We start from the raw sequence: 19,609 nt of genomic DNA, 5'->3' as shown, positions 1-19,609 counted from the left end.
TTTATTTTTTTAATGTTTATTTTTGAGAGAGAGAGAGAGGGAGAGTGCAAGCGGGGGAGGAACAGAGAGAGAGGGAGACACAGAATCTGAAGCAGGCTCCAGGCTCTGAGCTGTCAGCACAGAGCCCAATGTGGAGTTCAAACCCACGAACTGCTAAATCATGACCTGAGCTGAAGATGGATGCTTAACCCACTTAGCCACCCAGCTGCCTCTATTTTTTATTTTTATTTTATTTTTTGAGTAAAGTTGACACAGTGTTAGATATTTTAAGTATACAACTTAGTGGTTTGATAAGTTTATACATTATACTATGTTCACCCAAGTATAGCTATCATCTGTCCCATTATAATGCTATTACATTGTCACTGACTGTATTCCTCACGCTCTGCTTTATATTCCCATGACTCACTCATTCTATAACTGGAGGCCTGTATCTCCCTCTCCTCTCCACACCCTTTTGCCCAGCCCTTCCAACACCCTCCCCTCTGGCAACTATCAGTTTGTTTTTTGTTTATAGTCCTGATTCTGCTTTCTGTTTTATTTATTTTTTATAGATTCCATTTATGAATGGAATCATAATGATATTTGTCTTTCTCAGTCTGCCTTATTTCACTTAGCATAATACCCTCTAGGTCCATCCATGTTGTATCAAATGGCATGATCTCATCCTTTTTTATGGCTGGGTAGTATTCCATTGTATGTGTGTGTGTGTATATATATGTTTTCTTTATCCATTTGTCTATTTATGGACATTTAGGTTGTTTTCATGTCTTGGCTATTGTAAATAATGCTACAATAAACATAGGGGTGCATATATCTTTTTGAATTAGTGTTTTCATTTTTCTTGGGTAAATACCCAATAGTGGAATTATTGGATCATATATCTTTAATTTTTTGAGGAACCTCCATACTGTTTTCCACAGTGACTGTATCAATTTGCATTACCACCAGCAGTGCATGGGTGTTCCTTTTTCTCCACATGCTTACCAACATTTGTTGTTTCTTGTATTCCTGATTTTAGCCATTCATACAGGCATGAGATGGTATCTCATTGTGGTTTTGATTTGCATTTCCCTGTCAGTGACTGATACTGAGCTTTTCATGTATCTGTTGGCCATCTTTATGTCTTTGGAAAATGTCTGTTCAGGTCCTCTTCCCATTTTTTAATCAGATTGTTGTTTGTTTGTTTGTAATTTTTTTTTTTTTTTTTGCTTTTTTGGTGTTGTATAAGTTCTTTTTAAAAAAATTTTTAATGTTTTTTTTTAATTTTTTTTCAACGTTTATTTATTTTTGGGACAGAGAGAGACAGAGCATGAACGGGGGAGGGGCAGAGAGAGAGGGAGACACAGAATCAGAAACAGGCTCCAGGCTCTGAGCCATCAGCCCAGAGCCCGACGCGGGGCTCGAACTCAAGGACCGCGAGATCGTGACCTGGCTGAAGTCGGATGCTTAACCGACTGCGCCACCCAGGCGCCCCTTTAATGTTTATTTTTGAGAGAGAGAGAGAGACAGGGCACAAGTGGGGGAGGGGCAGAGACAGAGAGGGGGACACAGAATCTGAAACAGGCTCCAGGCGCTGACCTGTCAGCACAGAACCTGATGTGGGGCCCAAACTGATGAACTGTGATATCATGACTTGAGCTGAAGTCAGTTGCTTAACCCAGTGAGCCACCCAGGTGTCCCAAGTTGTATAAGTTCTTTATATATTTTGGGTATCAGATCCTGATCAGATACATCATTTGCAACTATCTTCTCCCATTCAGTGTGTTGTCTTTTCATTTGTTGATGGTTTCCTTCACTGTGCAAAAGCTTTTTATTTTGATGTAGTCCCAATAGTTTATTTTTGCTTTTGTTTCCCTTGCCTTAGGAAACATATCTAGAAAAATGTTGCTATGGCTGATATTAGAGAGATAACTGTGTTCTCTAGGATTTTTATGGTTTTAAGTCTCACATTTACGTCTTTATTGTTTTGAGTTTATTTTTGTGTATGGTGTTCAGAAGTGGTCCAGTTTCATTCTCTTATATGTAGCTGTCCAGTCTTTCCAGCACCATTTATTGAAAAGACTGTCTTTTAGCCATTGTATATTCTTGTCTCCTTTATCATAGATTAATTGACCATGAAATGTGGGTTTATTTCTGGGGTCTTTATTCTGTTCCATTGATCTGTGTATCTGTTTTTTGTGCCAATACCATACTTGTTTTGATTACTACAGCTTTATAGTATATCTTGAAATCTGGAATTGTGATACCTCCAGCTTTGTTATTTCTCAGGATTGCTTTGGCTTTTCAGGCTCTTCTGTGGTTCCAAAGGGGTTATAAATCTTGATTAATATGTTTACTTTTTTTGTTTTAGCACATTTTATATATCATTCCACTGCCTCTAGCCTCCATTATTTCTGATGAGAAGTGAGCTGTTAATCTTGTTCCCTTTTATCTGACAGATTGTTTTCACTTGCCACTTTCAAAAATTTCTCTTTGGCTTTCTGCAGTTTTTACTGTGATGTACACAGGTATGGATATTTTTTGTGTTTAGCCAACTTGGAGTTCATTATCTATCTTACATGTGTAGTTTAATGTTTTCTTTCTTGTTTTTTTAATTTGAGAGGGAGAGAGAGAGAGCATGAGCAGAGCAGGGCAGAGGAGCAGAGGAAGAGAGAGAGAAAATTTCAGGCAGGCTCCATGCCCAGTGTGGAGCCAGAAACAGGACTTGACCCTGAGCTGAAATCATGACCTGAGCCGAAATCGAGTTGGACCCTCAACCACTGAGCCACCCAGGCACCCCTATTTGTTTTTAAAATCAAATTTGGGAAGCTTTTAGCCATTATGTCTTCAAATATTTTCTGCTCATTTTTTTTCTTTCCTCTTTCTGGAACTCCCATTACTTACATGTTGGTTTGATTGATATTTCCCACAGGTCACTCACTCGGTTTATTTTTATTTTTGTTTTTCAGATTGTATAATCTATATTGATCTGTCTTTGGATTTGATGATTTTTTTCTCTGTCAGCTCAGATTTGTTGTTGAATCCTTGAATATTTTATTTCAGAATACAGTTTCCATTTGGTTCTTTTATTTTTATAATTTCTATATGTTGATATTCTCTATTTGATGAGTTATTATGATCATACTTTCATTTAATTCTTTAAATATGGTTTCCTTTTATTAATTTATAATAGCTGTTTTAAAATATTTATCTGCTGATTCCAATATCTGGGCTCCCTTGAGTCAGTATCTATGGTCTTTTATTTTTCCTTAGTAAAGGGGCACACTTCACTGTTTCTTTGCATGATTCTTTTTTTTTTTTTTTTTTTTTTTGGTTGAAAACTACATGTTCTAGATAATATATTGTAGCAACTCTTGATTCAGATTCTTCCCCCTTGGAGGTTGGGGGATATTGTTGCTGAGTGTTTTTGTTTATTTAGTAACTTGCTTAGACTATTCTATAGTGACTATCTCTTCTGCAGTGTGTGACTACTGATGTCTTTTTTTTAAACATGACTATTTAGTTATTTATTTAACATGAATGTAGTTTATTCTGGTCACACTTTTAAAACTATTGTTTTAATTTTTAAACTTGGCTTCTTAAAAGTCATCCCTGGGTCAGTGTAGATTAGTGGTCAATGATTGGCTTAACCCCTAGGCCAGGAAATTTTATACTCTTTGCTATAGGATCTGTTTGTCATTTGGGGAATGCATTCAAATTTCAGACAACTTACAATTCTGCATCAGCCTTTAGTTTCAGTGTGTTCAAGGCCTTACATTCACATAGAGTCAGTAGATAGCTAGGACCCTCTCCAGTTTCTCCTTAGCAACTGTGAAGTTTTACCACCAGGGATCCCATAGTAGGTTTTACCAAGACCCATTATGGCTGTTTGGTTCCCTAGTATGCCCTTTTAAATTTCTGGTTTATCTGCTCTGTTGCCTGCCCTACCTAATACTGTTGCCTGCCCTACCTTAGTCTAGCTCCAGTAGTGGCCTTCCTGGATTGTTTACTATTGTTTCCCAGATTGTCACCCTATTGTGATGCTGGGCAGTGTCTAGAGCTGATTTTCTATGCTCAGCTTCAGATTAAATCAGCCCACTCTGGCTCCAGTCATCCTCTTGGCCTGGCCTGGCCTGCTCTGACGGAATTACTCCCAGGAAGCTGGGGGTTGGGAGATAAGGGCAGCTCTAGGCTAAAATGCCACAGATTCTCACGTTCTTAGTATGGTTCAATAATTTTTCCTGAATAATCCTTTCTCAATTTGATGTATGTATGCCTTTGGTTAATTTTTAGAGGCCTGAATTGGTTGTTTTTGACAATTTTATCCAGTTTTGTTGCTTTTTAGGGAGAAGGTTTGCTGAGCAATTTAAGCATTCCAGAATTTCTGTCTCCTTGTATTATTTTTGGCATCTTTATTTTTATTGAACTTTAAAAATTCCCCAGCTAGACCATAACCTTCTTTGGGCAGACACCATCGTTCTCTTCTCTGTACAGTACCCATCCAAAGTGCAATAAACATTTGAGCTTTCATTCCTTTATCTGTCAAATGAAGTTAATTTGCAATGCTTACCTCAAAGTATCAAGTGAAATGGTAGTTAAAATTTTCATAAATGTAAAACACTTTGTAAATGGTAAAATTCTTTGAAAATTTTAAAGTAGTTTGCAAGCTACAACACTAATTTTTAATTTTTAATTTTTAATGCTGCAACCTGTTGTGCATGAATACTTGGAAGTATTCATCCTGAATCCATGGGCTTTTTTTTTTGCCTTGTCATTTTATGCTCATAGGTTTTACTGTTGGTTCGAAAGAAATAGTTCACGTGTTTTTTGGGGGAGCAGCAACAGGTCACTTGCAGAATGGTCTGGGTATGAAAGCTGCTAGCTGTACCAGGAGGGAAGTTTTTAGGACCTGTTTTCTCTCTCACATGTTATTCTGGCTCACCACTGCTTGTTCTGCAATTAGAAAGGTGAACTACCCATGGAGGCTAGTGTGGACAATAGAAATAAATACTGGGGAGATGTGGAGTCAAGTAGTTCACTGGGATATGCCAAGAAGTGGCAAGCACTTTGACGCTTTTTTCTGAGTTGTCTTTTGGAGAATATGAAGGATGGTTCATTATTCATTCAACTACTATGTATTTAGTATCCATTCTGTGCTGGGTAATATTTTGGGTGCTGGGGATACAAGACAAACAGAATCCATATTGTTATGGAACTTACTCTAGTTGGGGAGAAAATAAATAGGTAAGAAAATATATAAGGTAGTGATAGGTATCAATAGGAAAGGTAAAACAGGATGATGGGACAGAGAATAACATCTTTGGAGGAAGTATTTTAGGTAGGTGGGTTAAGGTAAAGAAGTCATTTCTGGTAAGAGATGAGACCTGATTGAAGTGAGGGAGTATACTATTTGGATATCTGGGGGAAGGGCATTCTGGGTGGAGGGAAGAGCAAGTGCAGAGATCCTGAGATGGAAGCATGCATGCTGTGTTCAGAGAACAAGGAGGTCATTGTGATTGGAGTGGAGAAAGCAAGGCAGTAGTAGTAGGAGTTGCAATCAGAGATGTGGGCATGTGAGGTCAGATCATAGAAGGCCTTGTAGAATTTTAAAAGGATTTTGGATTTTATTCTGAATAAGATGAGAAGGAAGCTATTACACAGTTGTGTTCGCTGGCACAAGAAATGTAGACTTGCTGTGGTTCAGCCCCAGGAAGCAGGGGCAACTCCATACTTGGCTCTGGAGAGATAGCTAGGAAGGATGTGCACAGTGGGCACTTACTTTTCTTACTAAAGAAGTGAAATCAGGTCGGATGGGTAGTGAGTGTATGGCAGCTGAGATTGTAGAAGTCAGGCAGGCAGTGCTTTTATTCTCTTGTAACTGACTGTGTGTGCCCCGCTGGGACCCAGCAGGTAGATATGAACTACCTCCATGAGAGGAATCTGTCAAGGTCACAAGGGATCCTGAGTTAAAGGGAAGGGCTCAGGGCCTGCCATTCCAGAGGAGAATCGAGTGCTGGGTTTGGGAGACTAGGAACTTCATCTAGCATGGTGGAAGTAGCTTAGACATTGGAATCAGACAGACCTGGTTATGAAACTGACCTTTCTCAATTCTTAGTAATGAGACTTTGGATAGTTTGTTTTATTTCTCTAGACTTAAGTTTATTTATCTATAATACAGTGAAAATAATACCTATATTGCAAGATCACTGTGACCTCTTAAGACTTATAGGGACTTAATAAGGTAAGTCTCTAGCGCAGTGCCTGTCACCTGGTAGATGTTCAGTAAATAGTAGCTGCCGGTAATAGAGGTAATATTTATAATATTGGTAATGGTTAATCCCTACACAATACCCATTGTGTATCAATCATTGTAGTAATGTACTATCAATCATTGATAGATTGTACTATCAATCAATAGTAGTATTCTTAGGTATCACAAATTTAAGTCCAAATCCAAATTTGGTTTTCACTCCCAAACATGCTCTCTTCATAGTTCTCATCCCAGTAAGTGGTTATTTTTATTATTCCAATTTATCAAGTTAGCTTTGGAGTCATCCTTAATGTCTTTCTCCTTCTCATACTCCATATTCAATCCATTGGTAATAGCTGTCAGCCTGTTCTTCAAAATATGACTACTTTCCACCACCACTATCACCACTGCTACCACCCTATTTCAGGCCACCATTATTCTTCATATGGATTATTTCAAATAGCATCCTGACTAATTTCCCTTCTTTTCCATTTGCCTTCCTGCCATCTGATCTCAGCTCAGCAGCCAAAGTAGTCTTAAAATGAAGTCAAATCATGTCACTCTTCTGCGCAAAATACTCCAGTGGCTTCTTATTTCAAATAAAAAACAAATTCCTTATACTGGTCTACAAGGCTCTGCATGATTTGGCCCTTATTACCTGTCTGATGTCACTGTCTACTCTTTTCCCTTTCATTCGCTGCTTTCTAGCTAAAGTGGCCTCCATGGTGTTTCTCAGACATAGTTCCACTTCAGGGCATTTGCATTTGCTGTTTCCTCTACTTGGACAGTTTCCTCTCAGCTGTATGGCTTGCTTCTTCAACTTATTCATTGCTTAGATGTCACTCAATGACACTTTCTCTAGCTATTTAAAAAATTGCACCTCCCCTCCCCCCACCAGCACTCCTTGTCTACCCTCAGTGGATTTCTCTACTGCATTTACCACTATCTGATATACAACATATTTTACTTTTTAGAAAATTTTGTCTCTCCTCCTCTCCCAGCTCAAGTGTAGGTAGGAATATTTGTTGTTCCTCTATCAAGTTTATGTGGGACAAATGACATTTGGGAAAGAGAGTCACAGGCATTGTCTTCAAACTATTTGGGCTTCAAAATCTCCTTGGAAACATAAATGCATAGATTCCTAAGCCCTATCCCATAGAGCATAGAGAATATTGTACACCATGTGAAAGAATTTGGATTTTATTCCCAAAGCCTTTGAGGAGAGTAACCCATCCAACCTTTGTTTTAATAATGAATATCAAGGATGAGGTAGACTGGGTTAGATTGTGGAAAAATAGACTTCTTGGCACTGTTGTAGTAGTTTAGACAAGAGATGATGAAACTTAAAACAGGGGCAGTAGGGTTTTTTGGGAGCTCATGATCAGGTGTGAAAGAGTGGGTGGCATTTAGGATAACTTCCAGGTTTTTGTCTTAGGTGCTAGGTGGATGGATTGTCAGTAACTCTGAGACAGGCAATACAGGATGAAAGAAGGGGGCTGGGAAAAGATTCTGAGTTTACTTTTGGGTATGGTGGGTTTGAATTGCTTAAGATCAGGAAGAAATGTTACGAAAGTAGGGTGTATGTGGGTGTGGATGTGTGGTTGAGTGTTATGTTATAATAATTATTGTGAGAAAATGTGGATTTGGAAGTTACTAGGTTTCATGTGTCATTAACTAATCTAGGCAACCATTAATCTACCTTTGTCTGTATAGGTTTGCCTATTCTGGAAATTTCATATAAATGGAATCATGTAATATGTGACCTTTTGTGACTGGTTTCTTTCACTTAATGTAATGTTTTCAAGATTCATTTATGTTGTATCATGTATCAATACTCCATTTCTTTTTATTGCCAAATATTTCATTGTATGGATGTATCACATTCCATTTATCCATTCACCAGTTGAACATTTGTTTCCCTCTTTTGTTTTTGTTTTGAGAGAGAGAGAGAGAGAGAGTGAGGTGGGGGAGGGGCAGAGAGAGACTCCCAAGAAGGCTTCATGCAGAGCTTGATCCCTGACTGACCATGAGATCATCCTGAGCTGAAATGAAGAGTTACATGCTTCGGGGCATCTGGATGGCTCAGTTGGTCGAGGGTCCAACTTCGGCTTAGGTCATGATCTCACAGTTTGTGAGTTCGAGCCCCACGTCAGGTTCTGTGCTGACAGCTCAGAGCCTGGAGCCTGCTTCGGATTCTGTTTCCTTCTGTCTCTGCCCCTCCCCACTTGTGCTCTGTCTCTCCGTCTCTCAACAATAAATAAATGTAAAAAAAAAAAAAAAAAAAGTTGCATGCTTCACTGACTAAGCCACCCCTGTTTCCATCTTTTGACTATCATGAATAATGCTGCTGTGAACATTCATGTGGACATGTGTTTTCATTTCTCTGTGTTATATACCTAGGAGTGGCATTGCTGGATTATATCGTAACTCTGTTTAATTATTTGAGGAACTATCAGATTTATTTCTAAAGTGACTGTGTCATTTTACATTCCCACCAGCTTTGTATGAGGGTTCCATTTTCTTCACACACTTGTCAACACTTTTTGTTATCTTTTTATTTTAGCCATTTAGTGTATAGAAGTAGTATTTCATTATATCATTTATATAACTTCTTTGAAGAAATGTGTGTTCAGATCCTTTGCCCATTTTTTAATTGAGTTATTGGCCTTTTTATTATTGAGTAAAGATAAGAGTTGTTTTTTTTCCCAAAAAAATTTTTTTAATGTTTATTTATTTTTGAGAAAGACAGCGACTGGGGGAGGGGCAGAGAGAGAGAGGGAGACAGAATTCAAAACAGGCTCCAGGATATGGACTGTCAGCACAGAGCCCAATGCAGGGCTCAAACTCATGAACCGGAAGATCATGACCTGAGTGGAAGTCGGACACTTAACTGACTGAGCCACCCAGGCACCCCAAGATAAGAGTTCTTTATATTTTTTAAATACAGATATTTATATTTATATACAAATACAATACCCGGGGCACTTGGGTGACTCAGTTAAGCATCTGATTCTTGATGTTACCTCAGGTCATGATCTCAGAGTTCATGGGTTCTAGCCCCATGTCGATCTCTGCACTGTCTGTGCAGAGCCTGCTTGGAATTTCCTCTGTCCCCCTTTCTCTCTGCGCCTTCCCCACTTGTGCTCTTGCTCTCTCAGAATTAAAACAACAACAACAACAACAACACCTTAAAAAAACCCTAATCCGCTATCCTATACAGTTGACCCTTGAACAACATGGGTTTGAACTGTGTGGGTCCACTTACGCGTGGATTTTTTTTTACCGTACAATAATACTGTAAATGTATTTTCCTTATGATTTCCTTAATAACATTTTCTTTTTCTAGCTTTATTACAAAAATACAGTATGTAATACATAGACAAAATACGTGTTATTCGAATGTTTATATTCTCCAGTCAGCAGTAGGTTCTTAGTAGTTAAGTTTTGGGAGAGTCAAAGTTACATACAGATTTTGGACTGCACAGGGGTTTGGCACCCCTAACCCCTGCATTGTTCAAGGGTCAACTGTATATGGTCAGCAAATTTCTCTCCTTCTCTGGGTTGTCTTTCACTTTCTTAATGGTGTCTTTAAAGCACAAAAGTTTTTAGTTTTGATTAATCCAGTGTATTTTTGTTTCCTTTGGTTGTTTGTACTCTTGGTATATTTAAGAAACCATTGCCAATCCAAGGTTACAAAGGTTTATGCCTATATTTTCTTCCTTCTTGTATGAGTTTTGTATTTCAGCTCTTTCATTTAGGTCTTTGATCCATTTGGGGTGCTAGTCTTGACCCTGCCCTTAACTTGCTTTGTGACCTTGGGCTGTTCATTACCTTTTTTCAGCTTCACTTATTTCATCTATAAAGTAAAAGTTGTTACGTGTGTATATATAGAGCAACAGAAAACAGATCAGTGGTTGTCACAGGCTGGGAATCAGTGGGAGGGTATTGAATACAAAGATGAGAGAACTTTTTGGGGTGATGAAAATGCTTTATATTTTACTTGTGGTGGTGTTTGTATGACTGCACATTTTCAGGGGTCATAGAACTATATACCCCACAGGGGTAAGTTTTACTATATGTAAATTATACCTCAATAAATCTGTTTTAAGAAAACCTTACAACACCTTTATAAAGTATGTAATATTTTCCATTTTGAGGCTAGAGGAAACTGAAGCTCAGAAAGGTTAGTGGCCTGTGGTCCCACATTTGGTAGGTGGCAGTGCTAGGATTTGAACCTAAATCTGTCTGATCATAGAGCTTGTGATCTTCCTACTCATGTTTAGTCTGTCCCTGAAACTATTAAGAGTATGTGGATTCTCTCGTAAAGGGTTGACTTACCCTTGAAAGCCAGGGACCGTCTCTTCCTGCAAGCAGCTTCCCCAGAAGTGGCTGTCACATTCTTAATCCAAATTTTGAACCCATGGAATATCTCATTTCTGTCAGTCATCAGTAGGGCTTGGAATCAATGCTGTTGTGGAGTGCTCCCCAGTCAAGATATCCTTTTGAGGCTGAGGCCCTCATTTTGGAGCAGGAGGAAACCATTTCCAAAGTTTTTGAGTTTCTTTGGTTATGAAAAACATTTTCATACCTTGCCCAATCAGCAACATGGATTACCTTCTTATTAGGAGCGTGACTAGAGGTTTACAGGGCCAGTTGTGCTGCTTAGCACTTTAACAGTCTTGCTTACGCCACATTATTTAGCAAAGAACTAGTTGGGTAGACGAGAGACCTAAGGCAGGAAAAGTGTACAAGTTGTCTTCTGTGTTGTTGCTGCCATCACATCATCACCATCATCATTTACATGTGTGACCACCTGACGGTTGGTGGTATATTTTGACATTCTGAGATCTTTTTTAATTCTCCCAGTATCTGTTAAGGAGAGTGGTTATATTTAGAGAGAGAATGTTAACCTGGCCATATTCTTAGATAACTCTGGATGCAAGGGGTATTTTCTCCTTAAATTGTGCCGAAATATGTATATATCCTGTAACCTTCATCCTCAAGTTTTCAGTTCATTTACTGGTAGTAGTTTAATCTAGCCTGTTGCCTTGGGGTCATATGCCAGGGCTGCCCATTGGCTACCTTTCAGGAAGTTCTAGCCTCTGGAATTAACCAGTAGCATTTTCCTTTTTGCCTGTTTGACCACCCTGCCTTCCTCTCCTTGGGAACCCATCTTTACTCCACCTCTCATTCCAGAAGCCTGGAGAGACTTAATTAATCTCAGAGCAATTGTCATCAAGCCAGTTGTTGACTGCCTGTCTTGACATTTGACTTGTTTCCTGTCCTGAGGTGCTATAAGAGAAGTTAATGACCTAAAAAATTGCCCATCCATCATGTGAGCCTAGTTAGGAGAGAATTGTTTGATTTTTATGAAGTGTAAGTAATATATTTGTAGAGACAAGTTTTTCAAACATGTACTGGCCTATGTGTCAGAGATGGTTCTCTAAACAAGATAGGACAAATGGGCTGTAAAACAGAGTTTAATGACAGATTTTTCCATTAATCAGAATGGAGAATGTGCTTCATTAAGGTAATTAACAGAGCACTTGTGCAGGTGATACTTACTGCACACAAATTTCCAGGTTTCTTTCTGTTGAACAAATTTTGAAAGAGATCTTGACTGTGTTTTGCATTAAAATTCTCAGTGATGATAAATTTCCATTTTTCCCAAATCTGTTAGTAACTGGTATCTTGTCCTCTGCAGGTGCAAAGGGTTGGTGAGACACTTGCTGCTCTTCCTAATAGTCTGTGTATTTGTTGTTTGGCTCTTACACTCCCCTGATGAACAGTAGAAGTGCATCCTTTCCCAACTCCCGGACTGGCATCCTTAGCATTGGAAAAGACCTCAGAGAATCTAAACTAATTGATTGACATCACGATGTTAGAGTCTGGAGAGGGGAAGTGACTTGGCCAATGCCACACAGTATACCAGTGGCAGAGTCATCTGTGGGATAGTGGGTCTGGTTCTGAACTAAAAGCCAAAAGGTCTGGGTTGACATTAGGCAAGTTGTATCACCTCTCTGCTTCTCAGTATCTTCATTTGTATAAGGAGAAAAGTGTATAGCATAGGGCCAAGTACAAACAAATGGCTTTTTGCTTCTTTCTGCTATACCATGTTGTTCTCTGTGAGTATAAGTTGAAGATTATAGAAGGGAAACTGATGTCAGGGAAAATGAACAATCAATAATCAGTGCTATTTTCTTTGTTTCTGTATAGGATCCTCAGTCTTCCACAATGAACCCTGTTTATAGCCCCGTGCAGCCTGGGGCTCCTTATGGCAACCCTAAGAACATGGCCTACACAGGTAAGTGGTGTGAAAATAGTTCTCATTTTGAAAAACGGTGGTTAAGGGCATTACCAAATAACTTGCTGAATGACTTTTGGTATACTGTGCCTCCAAAAGCCCTGGTAAAGCTTGGGAACTTGTAGAAGAGAGATATGTCTGGGGTTCAGTGGAGATGGAAATGACATTCTTACAACTAAGGATTGTTGAATTGTCATCTAGGGGAAAGGAAGGGAGGTAACATTTATTGAATACCTACCATGGACCTAGCCCTGTGATGCACAGTTTCACATATCATGTTTAATTTTAAACCAGTTTTTCATGGTACAGCTTCTTATCACCATTTGACAGTTGAGAAAGCCATAGTCACAGTAAGAGGCCATAAAACAAAACCAAAAATAGATATTTGAGCCCAGGTCTGCTGATCCTGAAAGCTGATCTTTTTCCTGAACTGCATACCAAGCTGTTTCCTACTTCAGTCTTTGTGTATGTTGTCCCTCTGTCTGGACTGCCATTGTCCCCTGATAGCATCACCTTGTTCTTTAAGAACTCCGCTCTGAGCTCAGAGAGCACTCTTCCTGGAATCATTCTCTCCCATACTTGGCCTTAGGCAAATTTTTTTAACCTTCCAGAGCCTTTGTATTCCCATTATAATATTACCTTCTGCCTTCCTTCCTTTCTTTTTTTTTTTTTTTTTTTTTTTTTTGTTCCTCACACTTACTCTTTATTCTAGGTGTTTGTTTTTTTTAATTGAAGTATAGTTGACACACAGTATTACTTCAGTTTCAGGTATGCAACATACTGATTGGACAAGTCTATCTGTTGTGCTGTGCTTACCACAGATGTACTTACCATCTGTCACCATACTACACTATTACATTATCATTGACTATCCCTATGCTGTCCCTTTTATCCTTGTGACTTAATTCATTTTATATCTAGAACCTGTATCTCCCACTCCCCTTCACCCATTTTGCATCCCCCATCCAACGCCCCTCTGGCAACCATAACCATTAGTCTGTTCTCTGTATTTATAGGTCTGTTTGTGTTGTGTTTGTTTAATTATTTTTTAGATTCCACATATAAGTGAAACCATGGGGTATTTGTCTTTCTCTGTCTTACTTCACTTTAGCGTAATACCCTCTAGGTCCATCTGTGTTGTTGCAAATGACAAGATCTTCTTTTTTATGGTTGAGTGATACTCCATTCACACACACACACACACACACACACACACGCCCCACATCTTTTTTATCCATTCATCTGTCAGTGGACATTTAGGTTGCTTCTATAATTTGGCTATTGGAAAAAAATGCTCCAGTAAACATACAGATGCATATATCTTTTCAAATTAGTGTTCTTTGGGTAAATACACAGTAGTTGAATTATTGCATCATATGTTATTTCTGTTTTTAATTTTTTGAGGAACCTCTGTACTGTTTTCCATAGTGATGGCACCAGTTTGCATTCTCATCAGCAGTACACAAGGGGTCTTTTTTTCCACCAACACTTGTTCTTTTTTGTGTTTTTGATTTTAGCATGAGGTGATATCTCATTGTGGTTTTGACTTGCATTTCCCTGATGATGAGTGATGCTGAGCATCTTTTCATGTGTCTCTTGGCCATTTATATGTCTTCTTTGGAAAAACGTCTATGCAGATCCCTTGCCCATTTTTAATTGGATTATTTGGGGGTTTTTTGGTGTTGGGTTATGTAAGTTCTGTATATAGTTTGGATATTAACCCCTTCTTGGGTATATCATTTGCAAGTATTTTCTTCCAGTCGGTAGATTGCCTTTCCATTTTGTTGATGGTTTACTATGCAAAAGCTTTGTGTTTTGATGTAGTCCCAGTAATTTATTTTTGCTTTTGTTTCCCTTGCCTTAAGAGACATACCTAGAAAAATGTTGCAATGGCCAGTGTCAGAGAGATGTTTTCTTTTAAGAATTTTATGGTTTCCTGTCTCACATTTAGGTCTTTAATCTGTTTTGAGTTTATTTCTGTGTATGGCTTAAGAAAGTGGTCCACTTTTATTCCTTTGCATGTAGCTGTCCAGTTTTCCCAGCTACATTTATTAAAGAGACTGTCTTTTCTCCATTGTATATTCTTACCTCCGTTGTCATAGATTAATTAACCATATAAACATGAGTTTATTTCTGGACTGTCTATTCTATTCCATTGATCTATGTGTGTACTTTTGTGTCAGTATGATACTATTTTGATTTAGGGCTGTCATAAGGATTAAATGAACTAGTGTAAGGCACTGAGCATATAATATCTGGCATAAAGTAAGCACTTAAAAATGTTATTATTTACAAATAAATAAAGATGGGTAAAACATATGGTAATAGAAATAAATAAGAAAATGTATTTAGATTGCCCAGGATGGTGCTTAGCATAGCATGGGCCTTCAAGAATACAGTGATTATAGATCCAAGGTGAAGGTAACAATATGAATAAACACATGGGGAAATAAGAAGGTATGGTCAGATTACATACAGTCATTACTTGAGATTAGTTGGAGAAAAGAGCAGGAAAGGGGAAACATGGGGGAGCGCCTGGCTGGCTCAGTCAAAAGAACATGCAACTCTTGGTCTGAGAGTCATGAGTTAGAGCCCCACACTGGGAAGGAGATTACTTAAAAAAAGAAATAAAATCTTTATTAAAAAAAAGAAAAGGGGAAAAGTGGGAAATGACACTCAAAAAGTAGATTAATAATGGTCTTCATGGCAGGATTGGAAGTGAAAGAGGGAGTAGAGAGTTTTGTCCCAGAAGAGAGTCATTGGCAGTGAATTTTGGAATGTATTGGTTCCTTCTTATAACTTCGCACTTTACTGTGTATCCTAACTTCCTAGACAGAAACTTGAGGGTTCTCTAAGTGTCCTTTGTCTAATTGTTCCATACTTTGCTCTGTAAAAACACTAGGAAGGTGCTTCAGAAATTCCTCAAGTAATGTGATTTGATTTATTAAAAATATTTAGAACTATTTTTATAAAGTATGTATACAAATAAGATGATCAGTGTGTTAAGCTTCTAAGAATGCATGTTAATTTTTTAAAAAACACAAATAGTCGTAGCTACTTGTGTCTGTAAATCAGAATTTTCTTAATGCGAGGCAACTCAAAAAAACATTCAAATATGTTGGATGTTGAGCCTGATATAACTATAGCTGTTATTACTTTCAATTTCATATGTTTATGTTTATCACAACAGCCTTATTGTCCCTACTTAACATTAATAGTAAATAGTTTGAAATTTCTGTTTGAAAATATTTACGATATACTAAAATTGTTGTGTGTTTACTCTAAGAAATTAATGCCAAAACCAGGACCTACCGAGCAGTAGTTGCTCTTTTTCTTCCCAGTTTAGTGTCTCAGCAACCCAAGTCCCTTTGGCAGAGAGGACTGAACCACTTTGGCAGACAGAGCCCAGGGGAATCCTGTGGGTTTCCTGTGATTCTGGCTGCATTCATTCTCACTGAATTGCTAAACTTGAGAAAGAAGAAAACAGTTGCATTTATCTATTGATTTGCTCAAAAAAGATTAGGCTGTGTGATATATTGGGAAGGAAGTGGACCTTGTTTCTGCTTGGCACGTAGTATAGAACTTGGTAAATGTATTTTGATTGAATGAACAACAACCAGGGGCGTCTAGGTGGCTCATTTGGTTGAGCGTCTGACTTCGGCTCAGGTCATGATCTTACAGCTCGTGAGTTCAAGCCCTGCGTTGGGCTCTGTGCTGTCAGCTCAGAGCCTGGAGTCTGCTTTGGATTCTGTGTCTCCCTCTCTCTCTGCCCCTAACCCACTCACATTCTGTCTCTGTCTCTCTCAAAAATAAATAAACATTAAAAAAAAATTTTTTTTTGAATGAACGACAACAAGATTCAGATCCCAGCTCTGTTAGATAATAGCTAGGTGACTTTAACCTAGCTTAACCTTGCTTAATCTCCCTTAACTTAAATTTCTTTTATAAACTGAGATAATATTACTTACTCCATAGGACAGTTGTGAAAATTAAGTGAAATAATTAGTATTCCTCCCGAGGGAAAAAGGGAGGAGTGTCTTTGTTTCTAAGCCTGGAACTATGTTTTAAGTTAATTTCTCTGCTGCAGATTCTAAGGCCACATAGGAAGAATAAACTCCACACAAATAGAGTAAGTTCAGACTTCACATAGGCCAAGGTTTCAAATTCTTCAGGAAACTTTCTTTTTTAAGCTAAGTTTCCATTGTCTCTGTATTTTTGAGTCCGTTTTTTTTTTTTTAATTTTTTTAAATGTTTATTTATTTTTGAGAGAGAGAGTGCGAGCAGGGGAGGGGCAGAGAGAGACAGAATCTGAAGCAGGCTCTAGACTCTGAGCTGTCAGCACAGAGCCGGACATGGGGCACAAACCATGAACCGTGAGATCATGAGCAGAGCTGAAGTTGAATGCTTAACCAACTGAGACACCCAGGCACTCCCCCTTTTTTTTGAACTGACAATATGATTCTTCCAAGATCCCAGCTTTTTAGAAGGGAATTCGAGTTCCGTTGTCCTTCCCAGAGCCCAACACCTCATCTCCCACCTCCAGTGGCGAAATAAAGCAAGCCCTGTAATTGCCCAGACCAACATCAGCTATGAGAGGTAGTTTCCTCTTCAGTTTTTCACTCCTGGGGATCTCTTTTTCTTTCTTAAAATCTCAACTCTGCTTATGTTTATTATATGACATGAAGTGTTTGTTATCCAGCTTTTCAAGGTGTTATGTAGTAAGTAGATTTTCAGGTTATCTTCTCCATAGTGCTGGAAATAGAAAACCCAAGTAAGATAATTTATAAGCAAATGCCAAATGTAATGCATTAGAGTAAACATTTGTTATTGTTAATAACAGTAATGGTTATGTTAAAGAGTATTACCATTTGGCAAACACATGCTGAGTACTTTCTATAATTAATCTTATTAATCACAAACCCCATAGGATCATCTTTTAATGGTGGTTTAATTGGTGGTTTAATTCAGGTCATAAAACTTGGCCAGTGTATATAGCTTCTAAAAGATGAGGAAATATCAGGTCTTTATGATTTCAAAGTATATGTGCTTCCTGTTATAGTAAGCTGATATGTTTTAAAATATGTACTCCTTTTACTGTTCCCAGTGATAAGCTAGATGAGAGGGTTGTTTTTTCAGTTTCTAGGACTAGGGAGCCTTACCTTGGAGGGGCTAGAAGCCTGCTTCTGGCCAGCAGTTTGGAATAGGCTAGTGAAGGGCAGTAGAAGCAAAAGTGGAAGGTCAAGTTCATTGTGGTCTCATCTGCTTCAGAGGTAATGGGGTAGTGGCCACATGGAACAGAAGTTGGAAAAACTGATTTGAAATTCTCTGTGGAATCTGAGACGGAAATAAAATATAACTACACAATTATGATTCTGACATCAGTTCTAATGTGTGGGTTTTTTCCTCACACCATGCAGTTCTCCAATACCAGTCAGGTATCCAGGTATCAACTCAATTCTGATACTATCTACTTGGAGTTAGTGTCAGATTCCACAGATTGAGGGCTCAATCCCACAACACTGTCTTTATTTCAGATGCTAATTGCACGCCCAAGTTGTTACTTGTACTTCTGACTGATAGCCTGTAAATCAGAGGTTCCCACAACCACTGCCTTGGGTTCATTTAATCTGGTAGAGCAGCTCAAGAACGCAGGAAACCAGTTTACTCACTAGATTATTGGTTTATAGTAAAAGAATATAACTCAGGAACAGGCCGATGGAAGAGATGCATAGGGCAAGGAATGTAGAAACGAGCACGGAAGCTCCAGAGGGTGCCACTCTCCCTGCACCTCCATGTGTTCACCAGCCTGGAAGCTCTCCAGATCTTGTCCTTTTTGCCTTCTATGGGGACTTCATTACATAGACATGATTGATTAAACCATTGGCCATGGGCAATTGATTCAAGCTGCAGCCTTTCTCCTCTCCCCAGAGGTCAGGGTGGTGGGACTGAAAGTTCCAACTCTCCAATCACATGTTTGGTTCCCCTGGCAAACCTGTCCCCATTGCTTTCCAGATGTCACTCATTAACATAAACAGATGTGGTTGAAAGGAGTTTATTTTGAATGTCAAGGTACTTTTATGGCTCTTATCACTTAGGAAATTCCAGTGGTTTTAGGAGCTTTGCACTAGGAATAAAGATGAAGACCAAATATTTATTTCCTATTGTAAATCATGGTATACAGCAATACAGTATATTTCAGTGAACAGCTGTCTGCTAGTCAAATGAAAGTATTTTCACGTCCTTTTTAAACTCCTTTACTGAGCACTTACTGTGTGCCAAAAATTGATCTCAGTGTTTTACAGACAATATTTTTATACTTGCAACAGTCCTGTGAAGTGATTATAATTAGCTCCTTGTGCATCTTGGAAAAGAGAATTCAGAGAATATACTATGTCCATATACTTTAAAACACTTAAAACATAGTGTTATAGACTGAATATTTGTGTCTCCTCAAATTCATATGTTGACACTCTCTCTAATTCTCAATGTGATATTATTTGGAGTTCGGGCCTTTGCAAGATAATTAGATTTAGTTGAAGTCCTGAGGATGGGGCCCTCATGATGGGATTAGTGCTCTCATAGGAAGAGAGACACCAGAACTCTCTCTCTGCCATGTGAGGACACAGCAAGAAGGCTGTCATTAGCAAGGCAGGAAAAGAACCTTCACTAGAACCCAGTTGGGCTGGCATTCTGATCTCATATTTCCATCCTCCAGAGAGCGAGAAATCAATGTCAAAGCCACTCAGTTTGTGGTATTATATTATGGCAGCCTGAGCCAGTTAATAAAGATAGTAAGTACAGTGAACACTTAAATACCCTTCACATAGATTTACCATACCAGGGGGCTCTTTAAAGAATGGGGCATTTCTTTTTCTGAAAGGCCTCAGAAGCATTTCTCTGCCAGAAGTTTGCAATGTAGACAAGACCTAAATAATTCTCCATACTCCTTTCCTTTCCTTTCCTTTCCTTTCCTTTCCTTTCCTTTCCTTTCCTTTCCTTTCCTTTCCTTTCCTTTCCTTTCCTTTCCTTTCCTTTCCTTTCCTTTCCTTTCCTTTCCTTTCCTTTCCTTTCCT

The 19,609-nt window shown here is 38.6% G+C and overlaps 1 protein-coding gene across 5 annotated transcripts in view; it reads left to right on the top strand.

Moving 5' to 3' along the window:
• Nucleotides 1–19,609, top strand: part of FAM168A (family with sequence similarity 168 member A) — a 192,126-nt gene that overhangs the window by 112,014 nt on the left and 60,503 nt on the right. For all 5 annotated transcript variants that reach the window (XM_040489286.1, XM_040489289.1, XM_040489285.1 and 2 more), the window contains exon 2: nucleotides 12,449–12,536. In XM_040489286.1, coding sequence (XP_040345220.1) covers nucleotides 12,467–12,536 — 70 coding nt within the window. In that variant the 5' untranslated portion in view covers nucleotides 12,449–12,466. The remainder of the gene's footprint in view (nucleotides 1–12,448; nucleotides 12,537–19,609) is intronic.

The sequence above is a fragment of the Herpailurus yagouaroundi genome, unplaced genomic scaffold (assembly GCF_014898765.1).
Source record: "Herpailurus yagouaroundi ecotype Mexico unplaced genomic scaffold, PumYag 180, whole genome shotgun sequence".
Classification (NCBI taxonomy): Eukaryota; Metazoa; Chordata; class Mammalia; order Carnivora; family Felidae; genus Herpailurus; species Herpailurus yagouaroundi.
This window is presented reverse-complemented; position numbering and strand designations above follow the sequence as displayed.